General features: G+C 39.7%; 1 protein-coding gene across 1 annotated transcript in view; it reads left to right on the forward strand.

The window, feature by feature from the left end:
• The window catches only part of DYNC1H1 (dynein cytoplasmic 1 heavy chain 1), a 45507-nt gene that overhangs the window by 12288 nt on the left and 15223 nt on the right, over window positions 1-17996 (forward strand). Inside the window, exons 19-51 of the mRNA XM_041476403.1 lie at window positions 565-675; window positions 755-964; window positions 1344-1490; window positions 1717-1883; window positions 2570-2743; window positions 3682-3847; window positions 3932-4120; window positions 4203-4391; window positions 5073-5355; window positions 6804-6904; window positions 8419-8578; window positions 8853-9096; window positions 9291-9474; window positions 9972-10184; window positions 10345-10583; window positions 10684-10840; window positions 11234-11461; window positions 11697-11927; window positions 12035-12175; window positions 12416-12649; window positions 13246-13452; window positions 13548-13669; window positions 14013-14178; window positions 14415-14578; window positions 14843-14972; window positions 15776-15909; window positions 16167-16281; window positions 16403-16564; window positions 16642-16856; window positions 16943-17147; window positions 17284-17457; window positions 17553-17672; window positions 17800-17920. Coding sequence (XP_041332337.1) covers window positions 565-675; window positions 755-964; window positions 1344-1490; window positions 1717-1883; window positions 2570-2743; window positions 3682-3847; window positions 3932-4120; window positions 4203-4391; window positions 5073-5355; window positions 6804-6904; window positions 8419-8578; window positions 8853-9096; window positions 9291-9474; window positions 9972-10184; window positions 10345-10583; window positions 10684-10840; window positions 11234-11461; window positions 11697-11927; window positions 12035-12175; window positions 12416-12649; window positions 13246-13452; window positions 13548-13669; window positions 14013-14178; window positions 14415-14578; window positions 14843-14972; window positions 15776-15909; window positions 16167-16281; window positions 16403-16564; window positions 16642-16856; window positions 16943-17147; window positions 17284-17457; window positions 17553-17672; window positions 17800-17920 — 5803 coding nt within the window. The remainder of the gene's footprint in view (window positions 1-564; window positions 676-754; window positions 965-1343; window positions 1491-1716; window positions 1884-2569; window positions 2744-3681; window positions 3848-3931; window positions 4121-4202; window positions 4392-5072; window positions 5356-6803; window positions 6905-8418; window positions 8579-8852; window positions 9097-9290; window positions 9475-9971; window positions 10185-10344; window positions 10584-10683; window positions 10841-11233; window positions 11462-11696; window positions 11928-12034; window positions 12176-12415; window positions 12650-13245; window positions 13453-13547; window positions 13670-14012; window positions 14179-14414; window positions 14579-14842; window positions 14973-15775; window positions 15910-16166; window positions 16282-16402; window positions 16565-16641; window positions 16857-16942; window positions 17148-17283; window positions 17458-17552; window positions 17673-17799; window positions 17921-17996) is intronic.

Here is a 17996-nt window from a genome sequence, read left to right on the forward strand (position 1 = left end):
AGTATATGCAAATTAGGAATTAGACTTCTTGAGACAGACATGCTCTGTTGTCAGTCTAGATCATTTTCAGTGTTTAGGTGCCTTTTTCAATATCTTGTGAGTATGTTTCTTCTGAAAGTAAGATAAAAAATATTCACAGGATTGTCATAATTTAAGTAATCTTACAGGGAATTTATGCAGCTTCCATAGTTTGAGATTGGACTGCATCTACAGAGAAGAAACTGCTGTTTTTAAATAGTCTGTTGGAACTCATTAGAGAAACTTCATTATACAGTTGGGTAAACAGCATTGATTTTAGTTCAGTGCTCAGGAGGTAAAGAGCAGAAAGAACACTAATCTATAAACTAACTGCCTGTGACAAGACTGCATCATGAATCTCAATCAGACCAATAAAATTACTGTAGAGTAACCAGATCTTAGGCAAACAAGGATAATACTTGTAAGTGCTGTCCTGTTGCTAATGTCTCATTAGAGAGAGTTCTGTAACAGATGTATAGGTAACTTGTATGGTGATGTGCACAGGACTTGTAGAGAAAGATTTCAATGCTTTTGTGTTACTGACAGCTTCGACAAAACTTGGATGGTCTGCTGAACCAACTGAAAAACTTCCCTGCCCGTTTGCGACAGTACGCCTCCTATGAGTATGTCCAGAGACTTCTGAAGGGCTACATGAAGGTAAGTTGCCCACATTTCTAAAATGTATGTATTTTATATTCATATTCAAAGATGTAACTTGCTTTCTTTTCTTCTGTAGATAAACATGTTAGTTATTGAACTGAAATCTGAGGCACTTAAAGACCGACACTGGAAACAACTGATGAAGAGGCTTCATGTTAACTGGGTTGTCTCAGAATTGACCCTGGGCCAGATCTGGGATGTCGATTTACAGAGAAATGAAGCAATCGTCAAAGATGTTCTGCTCGTGGCTCAGGGAGAGATGGCTTTGGAAGAGTTCTTGAAACAGGCTAGTATCAGCCCTTGTATGTATGCATGTAATAGCAAATTTGAGGGTTGCTTTAAATGGCTACTTGTGTAGTAAACTTGTCACTGTAAGCTGTTCAAATAAGTGCCAAGACTCCATGGTTTGCTCTGTTTTGGGGAACAGTTTAAAGCTGTGTAAATTTCCTCTGATGAAACTTACATTATTTTGGAAAAGCAGTTCTTGGTAGTGACTGCAAAGATCCCGCCTTGAACTGCATCATAGTCTCAATATTTTTAACAAAAGCTTAAGTGTAAAGTCAGAATCTATGGGTAAAAAAAATAGTATCTGTTTAGTGTAATACATTTCTACTTTGTAACTATGTTGGAGGAAAAATTATTATCATAAACATCTTTTTCTTCAGATAAGAGAAGTGTGGAACACCTATGAACTGGACTTGGTCAATTATCAGAACAAGTGTCGTTTGATTCGTGGATGGGATGACCTTTTCAACAAAGTCAAGGAGCACATTAACAGCGTGTCTGCTATGAAGCTGTCACCGTACTACAAGGTAAAATGGAGAACAAAGCTAAATAATTTTTGTTTATTTCTGCCTTTCCCTTCTGTTCAGTTTATATTTTTGTCAGCAGGGACCATATTCACAGTTTAGAGCTGACAAGATTGTTAATTGTATAATGCATACTTTGTAACTCTCAAAAACTGTTTTCTCTAATAATTATTAGTAACAAACACTTTATAATATTAAAATGAATATTAATGTAGTGTTTAAACTTCAGGTGTTTGAGGAAGATGCCCTTAGCTGGGAAGATAAGCTGAACCGTATCATGGCACTCTTTGATGTCTGGATAGATGTCCAGAGGCGGTGGGTCTACCTGGAGGGTATCTTTACTGGCAGTGCAGACATCAAGCACTTGCTGCCTGTGGAGACACAGCGGTTCCAGAGGTGACTTCTTCATTTTGTTGTTTTCTTGCCTCCCTTGGGGCACCCTGTTGGCAGGCCTGAAACTTCATGACTCACTGTAGCAGTCTCTGAGTTGAAATACTGACTGCATTTTTACCTGGTCCATCTGGATTACAGCTGCTGTAGATACAAGTTCATCAAGCAAAGAGGTGCAACTATGGCAGAAAATGTTTGTAGTAAATGGGCTGATGTACAATTTTTAGAAGATGATTTGGACTCGGGTGGTTTTCCTTGCTAGCTCCTGTCAGTTGCTTCAATGGTTTTTCTGGCATTGTGGCTGCAATGAACAGGCAATTTTCTGTTGCTTACAACCTTTAATCTCACCCTTTAAACATTATTTACTTCCTCTAAGTTGGTCTGATAATACTTACTCATTCCACACACTTCCAGTCAGATCAAAGAATCAGATTTATGTGTCACTTCAGGAAGTAAAGATAAGTAGGTCTGCTCTGGACTACATTGGTAGATTGAACTTTACAAAGAAGTGAGATTTTGTTGTTGAGGGCTTGAGTTAGATAAAGAGTAATTTGGGGAATTTAGGCTTGTGTTCCCCAGAGCTGCTACAGCTGTTAGAGGTGGAGTGATCATTTAGAGACAAATAACTTTGGTGTTCTGTAGCCCTGTGGTTACTGAGTTTGCACTAATGTATTGTGTTAATTTACTTGCAGCATCAGCACTGAATTCTTGGCACTCATGAAAAAGGTGTCCAAATCTCCACTTGTGATGGATGTTCTGAATATTCAAGGTGTGCAGAGATCATTAGAAAGACTGGCAGACTTACTTGGGAAGATACAGAAAGCCCTGGGAGAATACTTGGAAAGGGAAAGGTCCTCTTTCCCTCGGTAAGCAGTTGACTCTTGAAGTAATCGATGTTTCTGTGCAGGAATTGGTGTACTGCTCTGTAAAGCCTCTACCAGTTCTTCTGTGGTGCATATCTATGAGATATTATGACCATTTAAATATGTATTGTCTATATACATAATTCAGTTACAGCTACTTCTCCAGAAGTGGGGCTGAAACTTCCCTTACTTGCTCATCTGTGGCTGGTTTCAGGATTTGGATATTGCCTAAGGAACCATTGCAGCTGATTTCTGTAAACTGAAGAGGTTCTTCTGCCATTTGATTGAAGAACAGTGTCTAAATTATCACAGTCCAGTATTTAGGTCATTGGTTTTGACTTAGCTGTAGTCCTCACCTAATTTGTCACTTAGCATGAGAAAATAAGAGTGAGGAGTTGTGAGTGGGAGTTCTTCTTCCTGACAGGCAATTCAATCCCAAACTGCTGTTGGTATTTCAGAGATGGATAAGTAAAGAAAATTATCGCTGGTTTCAGGATTTGGATATTGCCTAAGGAACCATTGCAGCTGATTTCTGTAAACTGAAGAGGTTCTTCTGCCATTTGATTGAAGGACAGTGTCTAAATTATCACAGTCCAGTATTTAGGTCATTGATTTTGACTTAGCTGTAGTCCTCACCTAATTTGTCACTTAGCATCAGAAAATAAGAATGAGGAGTTCTGAGTTGGTATTTCAGAGATGGATAAGTAAAGAAAATTATCCACACTATGGAGCAAGTATACTCTTCTGTATGGTACAGACCACATGAACTTAAAGGTAGCACTGGGGTATAACTGCTAGCAAATTTGTGGTTCATGCACTCTTGCAGTGTTGAGGAAATGATTGTCAATTATTTCGTGTAGTGGCCATGGATGAAGCATAAATTCTAAATTAAAAGTGATAGTTGAAGTTCTGATGTAGATCTAATTTTATGTGATTAACAGGTTCTACTTTGTTGGTGATGAAGACTTGCTTGAAATCATTGGAAACAGCAAAAATGTGGCTAAGTTGCAGAAACACTTCAAGAAAATGTTTGCTGGAGTCTCTAGCATTATTCTCAATGAGGACAATTCTGTGGTTCTTGGGATTTCCTCACGCGAAGGAGAGGAGGTATAGCTGCATAAATTATTTTTTTTTAAATAAAATTCTGAAAATAAGTGGATGTGGGCTGACTTAAACTTTTAATTCTTGCAGGTGCTGTTCAAAACACCTGTTTCCATCACAGAACATCCCAAGATCAATGAGTGGCTCACTCTTGTTGAAAAAGAGATGAGAGTGACCCTTGCTAAATTGCTTGCAGAGTCTGTTACTGAAGTAGAAATCTTTGGAAAAGCAACTTCAATTGATCCAGCAGTCTACATCTCTTGGATTGACAAATACCAGGTATTAATGTGGGACACTTGAGTATACTGCAGCTTGGTTACTTCAGCAAGGAAAACTATCTGATAAGGTTTTTTTTACACAGGCTCAGCTTGTTGTGCTGTCAGCCCAGATTGCTTGGTCTGAGAATGTGGAGTCAGCCCTCAATGGTGGAGGTGGAGACAACAGTCCTCTCCAGTCTGTGCTAGCCAATGTTGAGGTCACACTCAATGTCCTGGCAGACTCTGTGCTGATGGAGCAGCCACCCCTTCGCAGAAGAAAACTGGAGCATTTGGTAAGTAAAAGCTTCCTTTCCTCTTCAGGGTTTACAGGTGAGCATTTTTAAATTTTAATGAAAAAATTGATCAGTCTAAGACTTACTGTTCCTCCAGGAAAAGATTTTGTGTGATTTAAGCAATTACATTAAGGCCTGATCCTTAATGTAGGTGGTGGTAGTTTTTCACTCTAGTCAGCTTAGTGCATGATATCATACTATATGCTGTCTCAGTGAACTGATCTTCAAACTGGATCTTCCAGGTATGGAAGTTACTGCTTTTTTTCATTCAAATATGAAATTTGTCATTAAGTTGCTTATTTTTGTAATCATAATATGCTTTTGTTTGTAGATAGGGATTGGAGGTAGGGGGAGAATTAAAATGATCCTGGGTTATTTCTAGAGGGAAATATCTGGTTTCTGGCAAGTAAAATACCAAGTTCAATAGTGTAATGGACTAACAGGCTAACTGGGCCAAAGTGCTTTGCTGTGAACTAGGAAAGTCATTAAGAACAGTAGGCAATATTGTTAGTTTTGGCTTTGTAGCAACAGATTTTAAACCAGAGACTGGTTTTAGGTCATGATTTCTAAGTGATGGCAGTTTACTGTGCTAATCTGAGAAGTTGTAGGATTCCTGTCTTTATTAGCCTGTCTTCATTGGCTTGTATTGTTGTGGTCTTAAGGAGTTACTTCCTTCTCCAGATCACTGAGTTGGTGCACCAGAGAGATGTTACAAGATCACTGATCAAAAGCAAGATCGACAACTCCAAATCCTTCGAGTGGCTCAGCCAAATGCGGTTCTACTTTGACCCAAAGCAGACAGATGTGTTGCAACAGCTCTCCATTCAGATGGCAAATGCCAAATTCAACTATGGTTTTGAGTACCTTGGGGTTCAGGATAAGCTGGTACAGACTCCTCTCACTGACCGCTGCTACCTGACAATGACACAAGCCCTGGAGGCAAGACTTGGAGGATCACCATTTGGTAAGTTTGTGAGACAAGTGTATAAAACTCTTATCTTCTCTAATATGTATGAGAATGAGTGGTTTAGGTCACTTAAAGAATCACCAATGAGGAATCAGTTAAGGCAGGTTTAATATGAATTTGTAAAAAGCACAGCAAGTTGTATGGCAAGGTTCAGTCTAGTATTTACTATATAGATAAAGTACACAAGGAAAAATCTGATGAAAATAAATCTAAAATGGTATATGTGGAGACTGGGGACACAGAAGGAAAAGTGGCGATAACAGTAAGGGATGCAAAGGGGTAAGGGAGACTACTGTTGGGTCTCAGGAGTCAGAGGACTCCCTTGTCAAGCTTGGCTTCAGACTGGATCAAGTCAAGGTCTAAAGAATTTAGCAAAACTTAATTACCTAATCAATACAATAATAGCAGTACTTGAACAATTGATTAATTTAAAAAAAATATTCAGTAGGATTTTCTATAAGCACAACAGTAACTTGACAAAAAGTTTAGATTAATTATAAACCTAAATTGGCAACACTCATAAGGCACACAGACATGAAGTATATGCAAAGGTATACCTATGAAAAACTCACCTTAAATTCAGTGAAATACATCAGATGCCTTTGCAGATCTCCAGAGATGAAGGGTTGGTCTCAGGGAGTGGGGGATATTAGCCCTGGTTCAGTTGTCATCTTTCAATGGCAAATCCTCCATTGCAAACTGGAGAGATCACAAGTTCCAAGAGGCATCCCACTGGGAAGGAGATCCTGGTCACAGCCTGCTGCAGTCTGGGAGGTCTCAAAGGGTCTCACTGAGGACCACTGTTTATAGAGTTGCAAAGTTACTGATTTTAGTCATCAGTAAATTTCCATCCTGGCCACAGTCCGAGTTGGTGGTTGCTGGAACTTTCCTTGAAAAGTCCAGCAACAAAAATATTATTCTACTCGCTCCATTGTTTAGACAGAAAAAACAGAAATCTCAAGGCTATTAAGTAGAAAACAGAAGCTTGTTAGGCAACAGAAGCTGTGGGAGCAGACAGGGTTTCTGATAAGCACAAGGGGAGCTGGCTGGTGCCGTTAATGTGGGCCAAGGGCTAATAAGCATTCCTGAGACTATAGTGTGGCCTAGGATGGGGTTTAGGGGGTGGACTGGGGAAAGGATGTGCATCCCCACAATACAGTGTCAATATGAACGTACAGGACACTTTTAACTAAGATAGCGAACAACAAAATGGTCTTTTGGGGGAAGCTGAAACAGATTTAGATTTTGTTCGAACCCTGCTGAGTGAACGGGTACCTTCAGAACTCACATGCTGGCAGATTACATGAGTTGGTAGTGCTATTCGTTTTGTTTGAACCCTGCTGAGTGAACAGGTACTTCAGAACTCACATGCTGGCAGATTACATGAGTTGGTAGTGCTATTCAGATGATAAACCCTAAGCACGTTCATCCCATTTCAAAAACAGGTCCTGCTGGTACTGGTAAAACAGAATCTGTTAAAGCTCTTGGACATCAGCTCGGCCGCTTTGTGTTGGTTTTCAACTGCGATGAAACATTTGACTTCCAGGTAAGCTGTTTGATTAAAATAGTGTAGTATTTGTCAACAAGTAGGAATCTCTTCAGAACCCTGAAACAGCCAGCAATGTTTATTTTCAAGATGACTGTGTATAAATCCTAACTGAGCTGGTATCTGTTGGTCATGTAGAACTTCTGTAACAAAAAATACCTAAAGCAGAAGTAGGATAGAACATTGCTAGAGCGGGGTTCTGGGCTTTTAAACAGGTAGTTCTGTAACAGCAAATGGAAGGAAAGGAAGGGGAAGTACAGGAGCAGGGGCTTAAGACTGGTTTAGGAAAGTATCTTAAACTATGTAGTCTGCATTGATAGTACTGGTTTAATGAGGAGCAGATGCGAGATTACTGAAGTAGCTGTACATTTACCAAATTATCCTTTACAACACAGCTGCACAGTTTATCTCAGCATGTGAAGAATTCTTCAAAACTAAGAAAATTTATCCAGATATTTGAAGATTAAAGATATCTTCAAACTGAGGACCAAATGAAATGTTTCTGTAAACTGTAACACAGCAAATTATCTTCAAATGAAAAAGTGTATATATATGCACTTGACCAGGTATATATATACACACTTGGTCAAGTGTATAGATAAAAAACAGTATAAAACATGGGCAAGGAATCCCTAAACTTTATGGGCTCTGCCAGGTTGCCCATGTGTGGTTATTTTCTGTACAGCTGTATTTTGATCAGATCAGGATTCCATTTAGCCAGCATTTGCTTGTAGGGATGACTGTAAGAAAATGCCTGGGGAGTATTAATATCACAGATAATGTGATTCTTCCTTGCCCCAGCTCCCTTCCTCCCTCTGACAGTTAGGATGATCAGGATGTCCCAGCAGAAGAATATTACTCTGTCCGTGCTCCAGTGAACCTTTTTCATGTACCGTTTCTCCCCTTAAAAACACTTGCACGCTTAGTTCTATAACATGTTTACCAAATTGTTCCACTGTGCACTATTACTATGCACTTACTATGAAGGGGCAGCTTCTTTTTGTCTTTCTTTAATGATTCCTAAGTTTTTGTAGTAGAAAAGACAGTGAATAATTTGTTCTTATTCATCTGAAACCAGTAGATTGTAGGCCTCCATCATGTTCCCTCATGTTGCCTTCTACAGAATCTTACCTTAAAGTTTGTTCTTTATCATACTCTGGCCATCCAATTTGCTCTTCTGAAATGTTTTGTAATTCTTGTACCCTCCTTGCAATAAAGGACTAGAACTGCACGTGACATTAATGGTATCAGCAAACAAAACATTTTGCAGTGGACTTAGTTTGCCTGTTTTGGAAACACTGCGGTACAGTATGGAGTAATAGGGAGCTGTGATCTGTGGTTCTGTGAAGCAGTGGAATCTGAATTTCAGAACCCTTTCATAACTCTTACAATACTACAAATACAGAAACCGACAAATAAACAGAGCTTCTTCCTGCCTTGGAGGCATTGTATAAAGTGCTCTTCTCTGCTCCTTTTGCCAATGCAATTGAGTGAATTTCCCCCTCTCTGTTCAGGCAATGGGACGCATCTTTGTGGGACTTTGCCAAGTGGGCGCCTGGGGCTGCTTCGATGAGTTCAACAGACTGGAGGAGCGAATGCTCTCTGCAGTTTCACAGCAAGTTCAGTGCATCCAGGAAGCCTTGCGAGAGCATTCCAACCCCAACTATGACAAGAGTATGTAATTCTTCTCTAACATCCTTCATGCTTCTCTAACATCCGTCATGCTGTTTTGTTGCTCAGCTACGTTTCTTGCAAATTGTGCAAGGATGAAGCTACTTTATGTCAGTGTTTGATGTAACTTTCAGCTGGTAAAAATTCATATTGTTTGAGTTGCAGTACTGGAGAACCTGCTGTCCATTACTTTAGAAACTAAAATAGAATGTATGACTTCAGTTCTCAGAGTGATGGATCACTGGCTCAGGTATAACTAAATGCACTTTCTTTTCAGCTGCAACACCCATTACCTGCGAGCTGCTGAACAAACAAGTCAAAGTGAGCCCTGACATGGCTATCTTCATCACGATGAATCCTGGCTATGCAGGCAGATCTAACCTGCCTGACAATTTGAAGAAGTTGTTCCGTAGCTTGGCAATGACAAAACCAGACCGTCAGTTGATTGCCCAGGTCATGCTGTACTCCCAAGGTTTCCGTACTGCTGAAGTTCTTGCCAATAAGATAGTACCATTCTTCAAGTGAGTAACAAGTTTGGCTCCAGTCAGTAATAATAGAACTTACTGTTCAAAGCCATAATATTTTTTACAACTCACTAAGCACACTGTGCAGCAATCATTTCAACCAACAGTTTCAAGTAAAGAGTGACATTTACTGAGTGTTATGTTGGTTCATACTGAGAATCAAATTGTATTTTGTCTCTTGTGCTTCTTAGGCTTTGTGATGAACAGCTGTCCTCCCAAAGTCACTATGATTTTGGCCTGAGAGCACTGAAGAGTGTGCTGGTTAGTGCAGGTAATGTGAAGAGGGAGAGGATTCAGAAGATAAAACGGGAGAAGGAAGAGCGTGGGGAAGTCGTTGATGAGGGAGAAATCGCTGAGAACTTGCCAGAGCAAGAGGTAATGTGTGTGCAAAGTTCTTTACTTCTGTAATAGAGGGTGCACAGTAAACAAAGAAAGTAACTCTTCAGTGTTTACTATTTAGTATTAAGCCATATGAACAAAATAATATTAGTTACCAAAGGTAATTTGATAGCTTAAAAGCACCGAGTTAAACATGACTTCTAAGTCCCTGAATCATAATGAAAAAATTATTCATATGAGGTGATGCATCCGTGACATTTATTGCTGCACAGCATCTCAGCAATTAATGCCAAAAGCATAATGAAGAGACATAAGAAGGACTTGTATAAACTGCAAATCACTAGGAAATCCTAGATTTCCTAGAACTAGAAAAAAGGGTAGTTCCAAAGTTGAAACCACGTCAATGGTTGTTTTGACTAATACTACCCTGGTCTGGTACTTAATCAGTAAATTATTTAGTGAAGTATTCCTTGTCAAACACGTTTTAAGTGAACTTAACAAATCTTCAGTGAAATGTGACTCTCTCTCGGCAGATCCTGATCCAAAGTGTATGCGAAACTATGGTACCAAAGCTGGTCGCAGAAGACATTCCACTGCTGTTCAGTCTCCTTTCTGATGTATTCCCTGGAGTACAGTATCACCGTGGAGAGATGACAGCCTTGAGAGAAGAACTTAAGAAAGTGTGTCAGGAAATGTACCTTACCTATGGTGATGGAGAAGAAGTTGGTGGCATGTGGGTTGAAAAGGTAAAATCTAAAACTGAAAATGTACAATTGAAGTTTACGTATAAGACTAAATTTCCTTTTATATTATGAAAAGTCAAAAGCTTTTAAATTTTTCTTGTCTTAAACTACCTAAAAGCTTAGATTACCTGCTGAAGTTAATTGGTACATTATTGTGTCACAGGTTCTTCAGCTGTATCAGATTACACAGATAAATCATGGTTTGATGATGGTTGGTCCCTCTGGAAGTGGAAAGAGCATGGCTTGGAGAGTACTTCTGAAGGCCCTTGAACGGCTGGAGGGTGTGGAAGGTGTTGCTCACATTATAGATCCAAAAGCAATCAGCAAAGATCACCTCTATGGTACTTTGGATCCAAATACCAGGGAATGGACAGATGGCTTGTTTACACATGTCCTGAGAAAGTAAGTCTTTAATAGCACAAATACAAAATGGCTGGTACATTTCTGCCTAGGATAATCTCACCTTAATTCTCTCCTTCAATGAATATTTTCTTCAATATAGAATCATAGACAATGTGAGAGGTGAACTACAAAAACGTCAGTGGATTATCTTTGATGGTGATGTAGACCCTGAATGGGTTGAGAACTTGAACTCTGTTCTGGATGACAACAAACTTCTGACTCTGCCAAATGGAGAACGTCTCAGCCTCCCACCAAATGTAATGTTACTTTTTTTATGTTGTGTTTATGTGCTGTGTATAAGCTTGTTGGCTTAATTTAATATGTACTAGTGTTGTGCCTCTTTCTCATCACAAGCAAAGTAATAGTGAGTTCAAATAGTGGTTTGCTGGAGTAAAGGGTTTTTGTGGAAACATTTAATGTTACACTTACTCTGACCCTGTGAGACAAAATGTGAATTATATAAGTCTTAAGGTAAATGTCAATAATGATGAACTTACCTTAGGACAGTATGATGCTGATGTTATTATTCAGAGTCTGAATGCAAATCTGCACATTTTAAAAGCTCTCTGTTTTTTCAGGAATAGGGTGTTTGTATTGTTTTGGTTGATTGTTTTTACACCTCAATGTTGTCTTAAATTTCTTATTTTCAGGTGCGTATCATGTTTGAAGTACAGGATCTGAAATATGCCACTTTGGCTACTGTGTCAAGGTGTGGTATGGTCTGGTTCAGTGAAGATGTTCTCAGTACAGACATGATATTCAATAACTTCCTGGCCAGACTGAGAAGCATTCCTCTGGATGAAGGTGAGGAGGAAGCTCAGCGCAGGCGAAAGGGCAAAGAAGATGAAGGAGAAGAAGCAGCATCCCCAATGTTGCAGGTATAACTTAGATTTCATTATGGGATAGTGTAGTAAAAATGCTTGTATCACAGGTACACCATATGTAGAATATATGACAGCCTATCATAGGAAAGCTGACTTCCTCTTTATTTGTTTTTTGATTATTTTTTTTTTTAATATGAAGCATTTCAAACCTTCAACAAAATCTTTTCTTTCTGGCTAGTAGTCCAAATGAGAAGCAAATGCTTAGAGCAGTGTTTGTCTCCCCCAACAGATTCAGAGAGATGCTGCAACAATAATGCAGCCATATTTCACATCCAATGGCCTGGTGACCAAGGCACTTGAGCACGCTTTCAAGCTGGAGCACATCATGGACCTCACGCGCCTGCGCTGCCTTGGCTCTCTGTTCTCCATGTTGCACCAGGCTTGCCGCAACGTGGCCCAGTACAACGCCAACCATCCCGACTTCCCGATGCAGATAGACCAGCTGGAGCGTTACATCCAAGTAAGTGCAGTCTGCTCTGAAGTGACTCCTGTGTTTGCCTAGATTTGAGTTACTCGTTGAGCTTTTTCCCTTCTAAAACTAATAGCTGCTGCTGTTGCTTCTTACAGAGGTACCTGGTCTATGCGATTCTGTGGTCTCTTTCTGGAGACAGTCGTTTGAAAATGAGAGCGGAGCTGGGAGAATACATTAGGAGAATCACCACTGTGCCACTGCCAACTGCACCCAACATACCTATAATTGACTATGAGGTGAACCTTTCTTGTGCTAGAAATGTTGCTCTTTCATTTTCTTAAAAGCTTGCTTTAGATTTTGGAGGCAAACCTGGAGAATAAATAGCTAGACTATCTTAAATTTTACATTTTCACACTTCAACAAACAAGCTGCTTGTTTAAATAAACACATCAAATTTGATGTCACTTAAAAAAATAAATTTAACTACGGTGGAGCTGGATTCCTGTTCTAAATTGTCTAATGTTTTTGTGCTCTAGGTGTCCATTACAGGTGAATGGGTGCCATGGCAATCCAAAGTTCCTCAAATTGAAGTTGAAACGCACAAAGTTGCAGCTCCTGATGTTGTAGTGCCAACCCTAGATACAGTTCGCCATGAAGCATTGCTGTACACTTGGCTGGCAGAACACAAACCTCTGGTGCTCTGTGGCCCACCAGGTTCTGGAAAGACCATGACCCTCTTCAGTGCTCTCAGAGCTCTGCCTGACATGGAGGTACTCAAGAGACTTGTGTGTGTGTGTGTGTCTGTGCACATGGGTGTGTGAATTACAGAGTAGTAGCAAGTATTTAATCTTCTTAAGACTAAAGATAGCAGGGAATTTATTTCCTAGCCAGAACTCAGTGATAGCTTCACCTCAGTCAGTCATGTGTCATAGCAAAAAATAAAAATTATGTTGAGGAGAATAAATTCGTTTCTTAAGTTCTTTAGCCTAAATCTGCTTTCTTCCTTTGCCACTTCAGTAACAGAGGAGCACTCCTGCATTCAATATTTAAAAACCTGTGCAAATGTTTAAGAGTAGCTCTCATCCCTCTGTGTATTTAGGTGGAGTGACAGTTATATGAGGCTGTCATCTTCAAAATACAGGGTTGGGCAAGAAGCATTGCTGCATGGTAAATGGAGAACCTGCAGTGGGAAGCAAAGAGTATCTAGGCTGTATATGGCTGTATATGTGTGGTAATATATATGTAATGTGGATGGTATATGTACTTCCATTGTGAACAGCCAAACATGCCTGTTTCCAGGACTCTTGATACACTCTCTTTCAGTCCTTAGTGTATTTTAATTTTTTTCCACTGCACTCTTTTTAAGGTGGTTGGACTCAACTTTTCAAGTGCTACCACTCCAGAACTGCTGTTGAAAACTTTTGATCACTACTGTGAATACAGGCGTACCCCTAATGGAGTGGTGCTGGCTCCTGTGCAGTTAGGAAAGTGGCTGGTGCTGTTCTGTGATGAAATCAACTTGCCAGATATGGATAAGTATGGCACACAGAGAGTCATATCCTTCATTAGACAGGTTTGTTTTTCTTTGTAATCAACTGTATCTAACAGCTACTTATAAGGAAATAAAACGTTCCACTGATTTGATTTTATTGTATGTTTTTGTTCCAGATGGTGGAACATGGAGGATTCTACCGTACATCTGACCAGACATGGGTGAAACTGGAGAGAATTCAGTTTGTTGGTGCATGTAATCCACCTACTGATCCTGGAAGAAAACCTCTGTCACACAGGTAATGTTTCTAATAAATTCTAAGTAGCAATAGAATAGGAGTCAAAACTAAAGAATTGATTATGTAATCTGTTCTTCAAACACTTGTTTAACGACACCTGTGCTAAAATTTTGTTCCTTGCTTTTGCACTATCTGCTGCTTGGTTCTTACTGTGACAGCCCAGCAGTGGCCTCAGGCTGTTGAATCCTGTGTCTGAAACACTTGAGAATGGGAGCAATCAAACCAACTACAGTTGCTGTTGATAGCTTTGAATCAAGCAGTTATTTAATTTTGGCAAAAGATGACAAAGAGAATACAGATAGTAATTTGACTTTCTGTACTGTGTAATATGCTAATATTTCAGATTTTTACGACATGTTCCTGTGGTTTATGTGGACTATCCTGGACCAGCTTCACTTACTCAGATATATGGAACATTCAACCGTGCAATGCTGAGGCTGATCCCGTCACTTCGCACATACGCAGAGCCTCTCACTGCTGCTATGGTAGAATTCTACACAATGTCTCAGGTGACTTGTTAAGTGCAACTCCAAACTCCAGTTACAAGACTTTCTTCTATGCTTCATTTAACATGTGTTGTTAACCTTTTACATGGATAATATATGTACAAGAACTCAACAAACTACTTGAGTTCTGGCAAAAATTACTGAATTACGCTGTCACAGTAATACCTTGCAATGCCAAGTCCTGTAAAAAATACGGTGCATCTTTGAGATAAAGTAGCTAATTAAGTTTACATTTTTAGGAGAGATTCACTCAAGACACACAGCCACACTACATCTACTCACCTCGTGAAATGACTCGCTGGGTGAGAGGTATATTTGAAGCATTAAGACCACTGGAAACCTTACCAGTTGAAGGCCTTATCAGGATCTGGGCCCACGAAGCCTTACGTCTCTTCCAGGACAGGTAAAAAATTCATGAGCTGGGGAAGAAAAACCATAAAAAGTTGCCTACTCCTTGCCAGCTTTCATTAGCGCATCAAACTAAAGTGTGTTTTATGTAAAATAGCTGGAATACCAGTGAGACTATTTCGTTTCACTGCAGATTGACTCTCTTAGGAGTTTTATCTGTACAAAGCAAAAATACACTTCAATCATAGTGCTGCCATGTGGTGTGATTATATCCTCCCATTACAGAGGACTGTACTCACTGACTTAATTCTTTATCCAGACTTGTGGAAGATGAGGAGAGACGCTGGACTGATGAGAACATTGACATGGTTGCTCTGAAGCACTTCCCCAACATTGACAAAGAAAAGGCTATGAGCAGACCTATCTTGTACAGCAACTGGCTGTCAAAGGCAAGTTAAAATTAAAAAAATAAATAAACCCCAAAATTAAATAGGTTAGATGCAACTGAGTGATGCAGCTCTTAAGATCGTATTAAAGTGATAATCAGTGCCCATCATGCTGTTAAATTTATATCCAAGAAATTTTTAATATTATTATCTGAAGTGAACTCTGCTACAAATTTAATAGCTGTTATGCCAGGGATGCTATTTTAAGAGCCACCGTGGAATGTAAAGGCAGCATGAAATAATATTTCTCAAGAATATTGTGACACTACCAGGTGACAGTTATTCCTTACGGAATCTCTTGGATAAGGCAGCAATACTTGATATTACCTTGAGCAATACTGATATTACACATTGTCTGTTGACCTGTTTCTTATAATCTGAAGTGATCCATCTGGGATCTGGGTAACCTGTACAAATCCTGGTAAGTTTAGGCAAAAGTCCACCTAGCTTGGTACCCATCTCTGACCAATAGGAAGTGACTAGGAAAGGCTGTTTAAAATAAATTGGAAAAGGGATTTAGTCTGTAGTGCTACTTCCCAGTCTCTTTGGTAACTGGCAGCACAGGCTCAGCCTATGGTAGGTTCAGTACATACAGTGTTTAAACTCCATGCTGCTACCTGTGGCGCTCTAGGCAGTGGACATGTTCCTGTGCAAGTTAAATGGCTATAGTATTCTTAAGCTTTTGTAGAGGATTGCTACTTCAAGTAGTTCTAGTAGTTCTGTTTTGGTGTACTTATAAATTTACTCCTAAGCAAATTCCCTTAATCTTAAATTCCACACTGTGTTGACTGTATTGGTTCTTTTAGGATTATATTCCAGTGGATCAAGAAGAATTGAGAGACTATGTGAAAGCTAGGCTTAAAGTCTTTTATGAAGAAGAACTTGATGTACCACTTGTCCTGTTCAATGAAGTCTTGGATCATGTGTTAAGAATTGACCGGTAAGTTCAGACTTCCATTGCTGCTCATATAAGCAGTATTGAGAGTTAGTCTAAACCAGAGTAGCCTCAGTACAGAGTAAGAATGGAGTATGGTCTCATTGATGTCTATAGAAAATATACTGCCAGCTTCCAGATAGTGGGATCCTAGCTGGAAAGGTCTGTCAGTTTTGGTACTAACGTGAAGCTTAGGTGTTCTAGGAAACGCTTCAGTAAGTTGCTAACACTTACCAATCACACTTGGTTGTGTTCTTTTTCAGAATCTTCCGTCAGCCACAGGGCCACTTGCTGCTAATTGGAGTCAGTGGAGCAGGGAAAACAACCCTGTCAAGATTTGTTGCCTGGATGAACGGTTTGAGTGTCTACCAAATCAAGGTTGGTGTGCTAAGTTTACTTCTAAAGTCCTGTAAATCAAAACTCCCACTTATATATTGACCCCTAAAATCCCATTAAAAGCTAAACCAAAATGTTAATGACCAACGTAAACTCTTACCAGGTTCACAGAAAATACACAGGTGAAGATTTTGATGAAGACCTTAGGACAGTATTGAGACGCTCTGGCTGCAAAAATGAAAAAATAGCTTTTATTATGGATGAGTCAAACGTCTTGGATTCTGGATTCCTGGAGAGAATGAATACTCTCCTAGCCAATGGAGAGGTAAGAAGATTTTAAATAAATATTTTTTGCACCGTTTTGCAACCATAAGCTACAACAAAACTTATCTTTTGAATTAGGTTCCTGGTCTCTTTGAAGGAGATGAATATGCTACTCTCATGACTCAGTGTAAAGAAGGAGCACAGAAAGAAGGTTTAATGTTAGATTCACATGAGGAACTTTACAAATGGTTCACCAGCCAAGTTATTCGCAATCTCCATGTAGTGTTCACTATGAATCCATCTTCTGAGGGCCTGAAGGACAGGGCAGCTACCTCTCCTGCACTCTTCAACAGGTAATTGCTGCATATTCCAACATACTTTATAGGTACCATTAAAACACTACTTTTGGGGAAGTCTTCACAAATGCTTTGTATTTTAGATGTGTCTTGAACTGGTTTGGAGACTGGTCAACTGAGGCACTGTACCAAGTTGGCAAAGAGTTCACAAGCAAAATGGATCTCGAGAAACCAAACTACATTGTGCCTGATTACATGCCAGTTGTGTACGATAAGCTGCCACAACCGCCATCACACAGGGAGGCTATTGTTAATAGCTGTGTGTTTGTTCATCAGACTCTTCACCAGGTACGTTATTACACTGCTTAACTTACACTTACCTCTAGGTCATGGCATCATTCACCAGTTCCCTAAAATCTATGACCCTTGGCATCCAAATAAATTTTAAAACAGTGCATACTCTACAACATTTTGTTCCCTAAAGGCTAATGCTCGGCTGGCAAAACGAGGAGGCAGAACCATGGCAATCACACCACGCCACTATTTGGACTTCATCAACCATTATGCCAACTTGTTCAATGAGAAGCGAAGTGAACTGGAGGAACAGCAAATGCATCTGAATGTTGGTCTTAGAAAAATCAAGGAAACAGTTGATCAGGTATGTATTCTTAAAATCCTCTGTAAAGCTGGAGTGAGTAAATAGTTGTCAGTGCTCAATACGAATTCTTTCTTCCGTCTTGCAATCGATCTTAGGTGGAGGAATTGAGACGTGACCTAAGAATAAAGAGTCAGGAGCTGGAAGTGAAAAATGCAGCAGCCAATGACAAGTTGAAAAAGATGGTGAAAGACCAACAGGAAGCTGAGAAGAAAAAGGTAAAAAGTTTTGTTAAATCCCTGTGCATAGCAACTATTTTATTTACAAAACAGAGCCTACAGACCAACTACTGGAAGAATTTCAGCTTCTAAAAAGCAGTGTGTTTTCTGTGAAATTTCCTTACAGGTTATGAGCCAGGAGATTCAGGAACAGCTGCACAAGCAGCAGGAGGTCATTGCAGACAAGCAGATGAGTGTGAAAGAAGATCTTGACAAGGTGGAGCCTGCTGTCATTGAAGCTCAGAATGGTATGTTAGCACCTCGAGATCACACTGTGGTCTTGGATCTAAAACTGCTCTATAGGAATGTGTTTTCTTTTTATCT

This window comes from Pyrgilauda ruficollis, unplaced genomic scaffold (assembly GCF_017590135.1).
Source record: "Pyrgilauda ruficollis isolate IOZ18807 unplaced genomic scaffold, ASM1759013v1 scaffold38, whole genome shotgun sequence".
NCBI classification, from domain to species: Eukaryota; Metazoa; Chordata; class Aves; order Passeriformes; family Passeridae; genus Pyrgilauda; species Pyrgilauda ruficollis.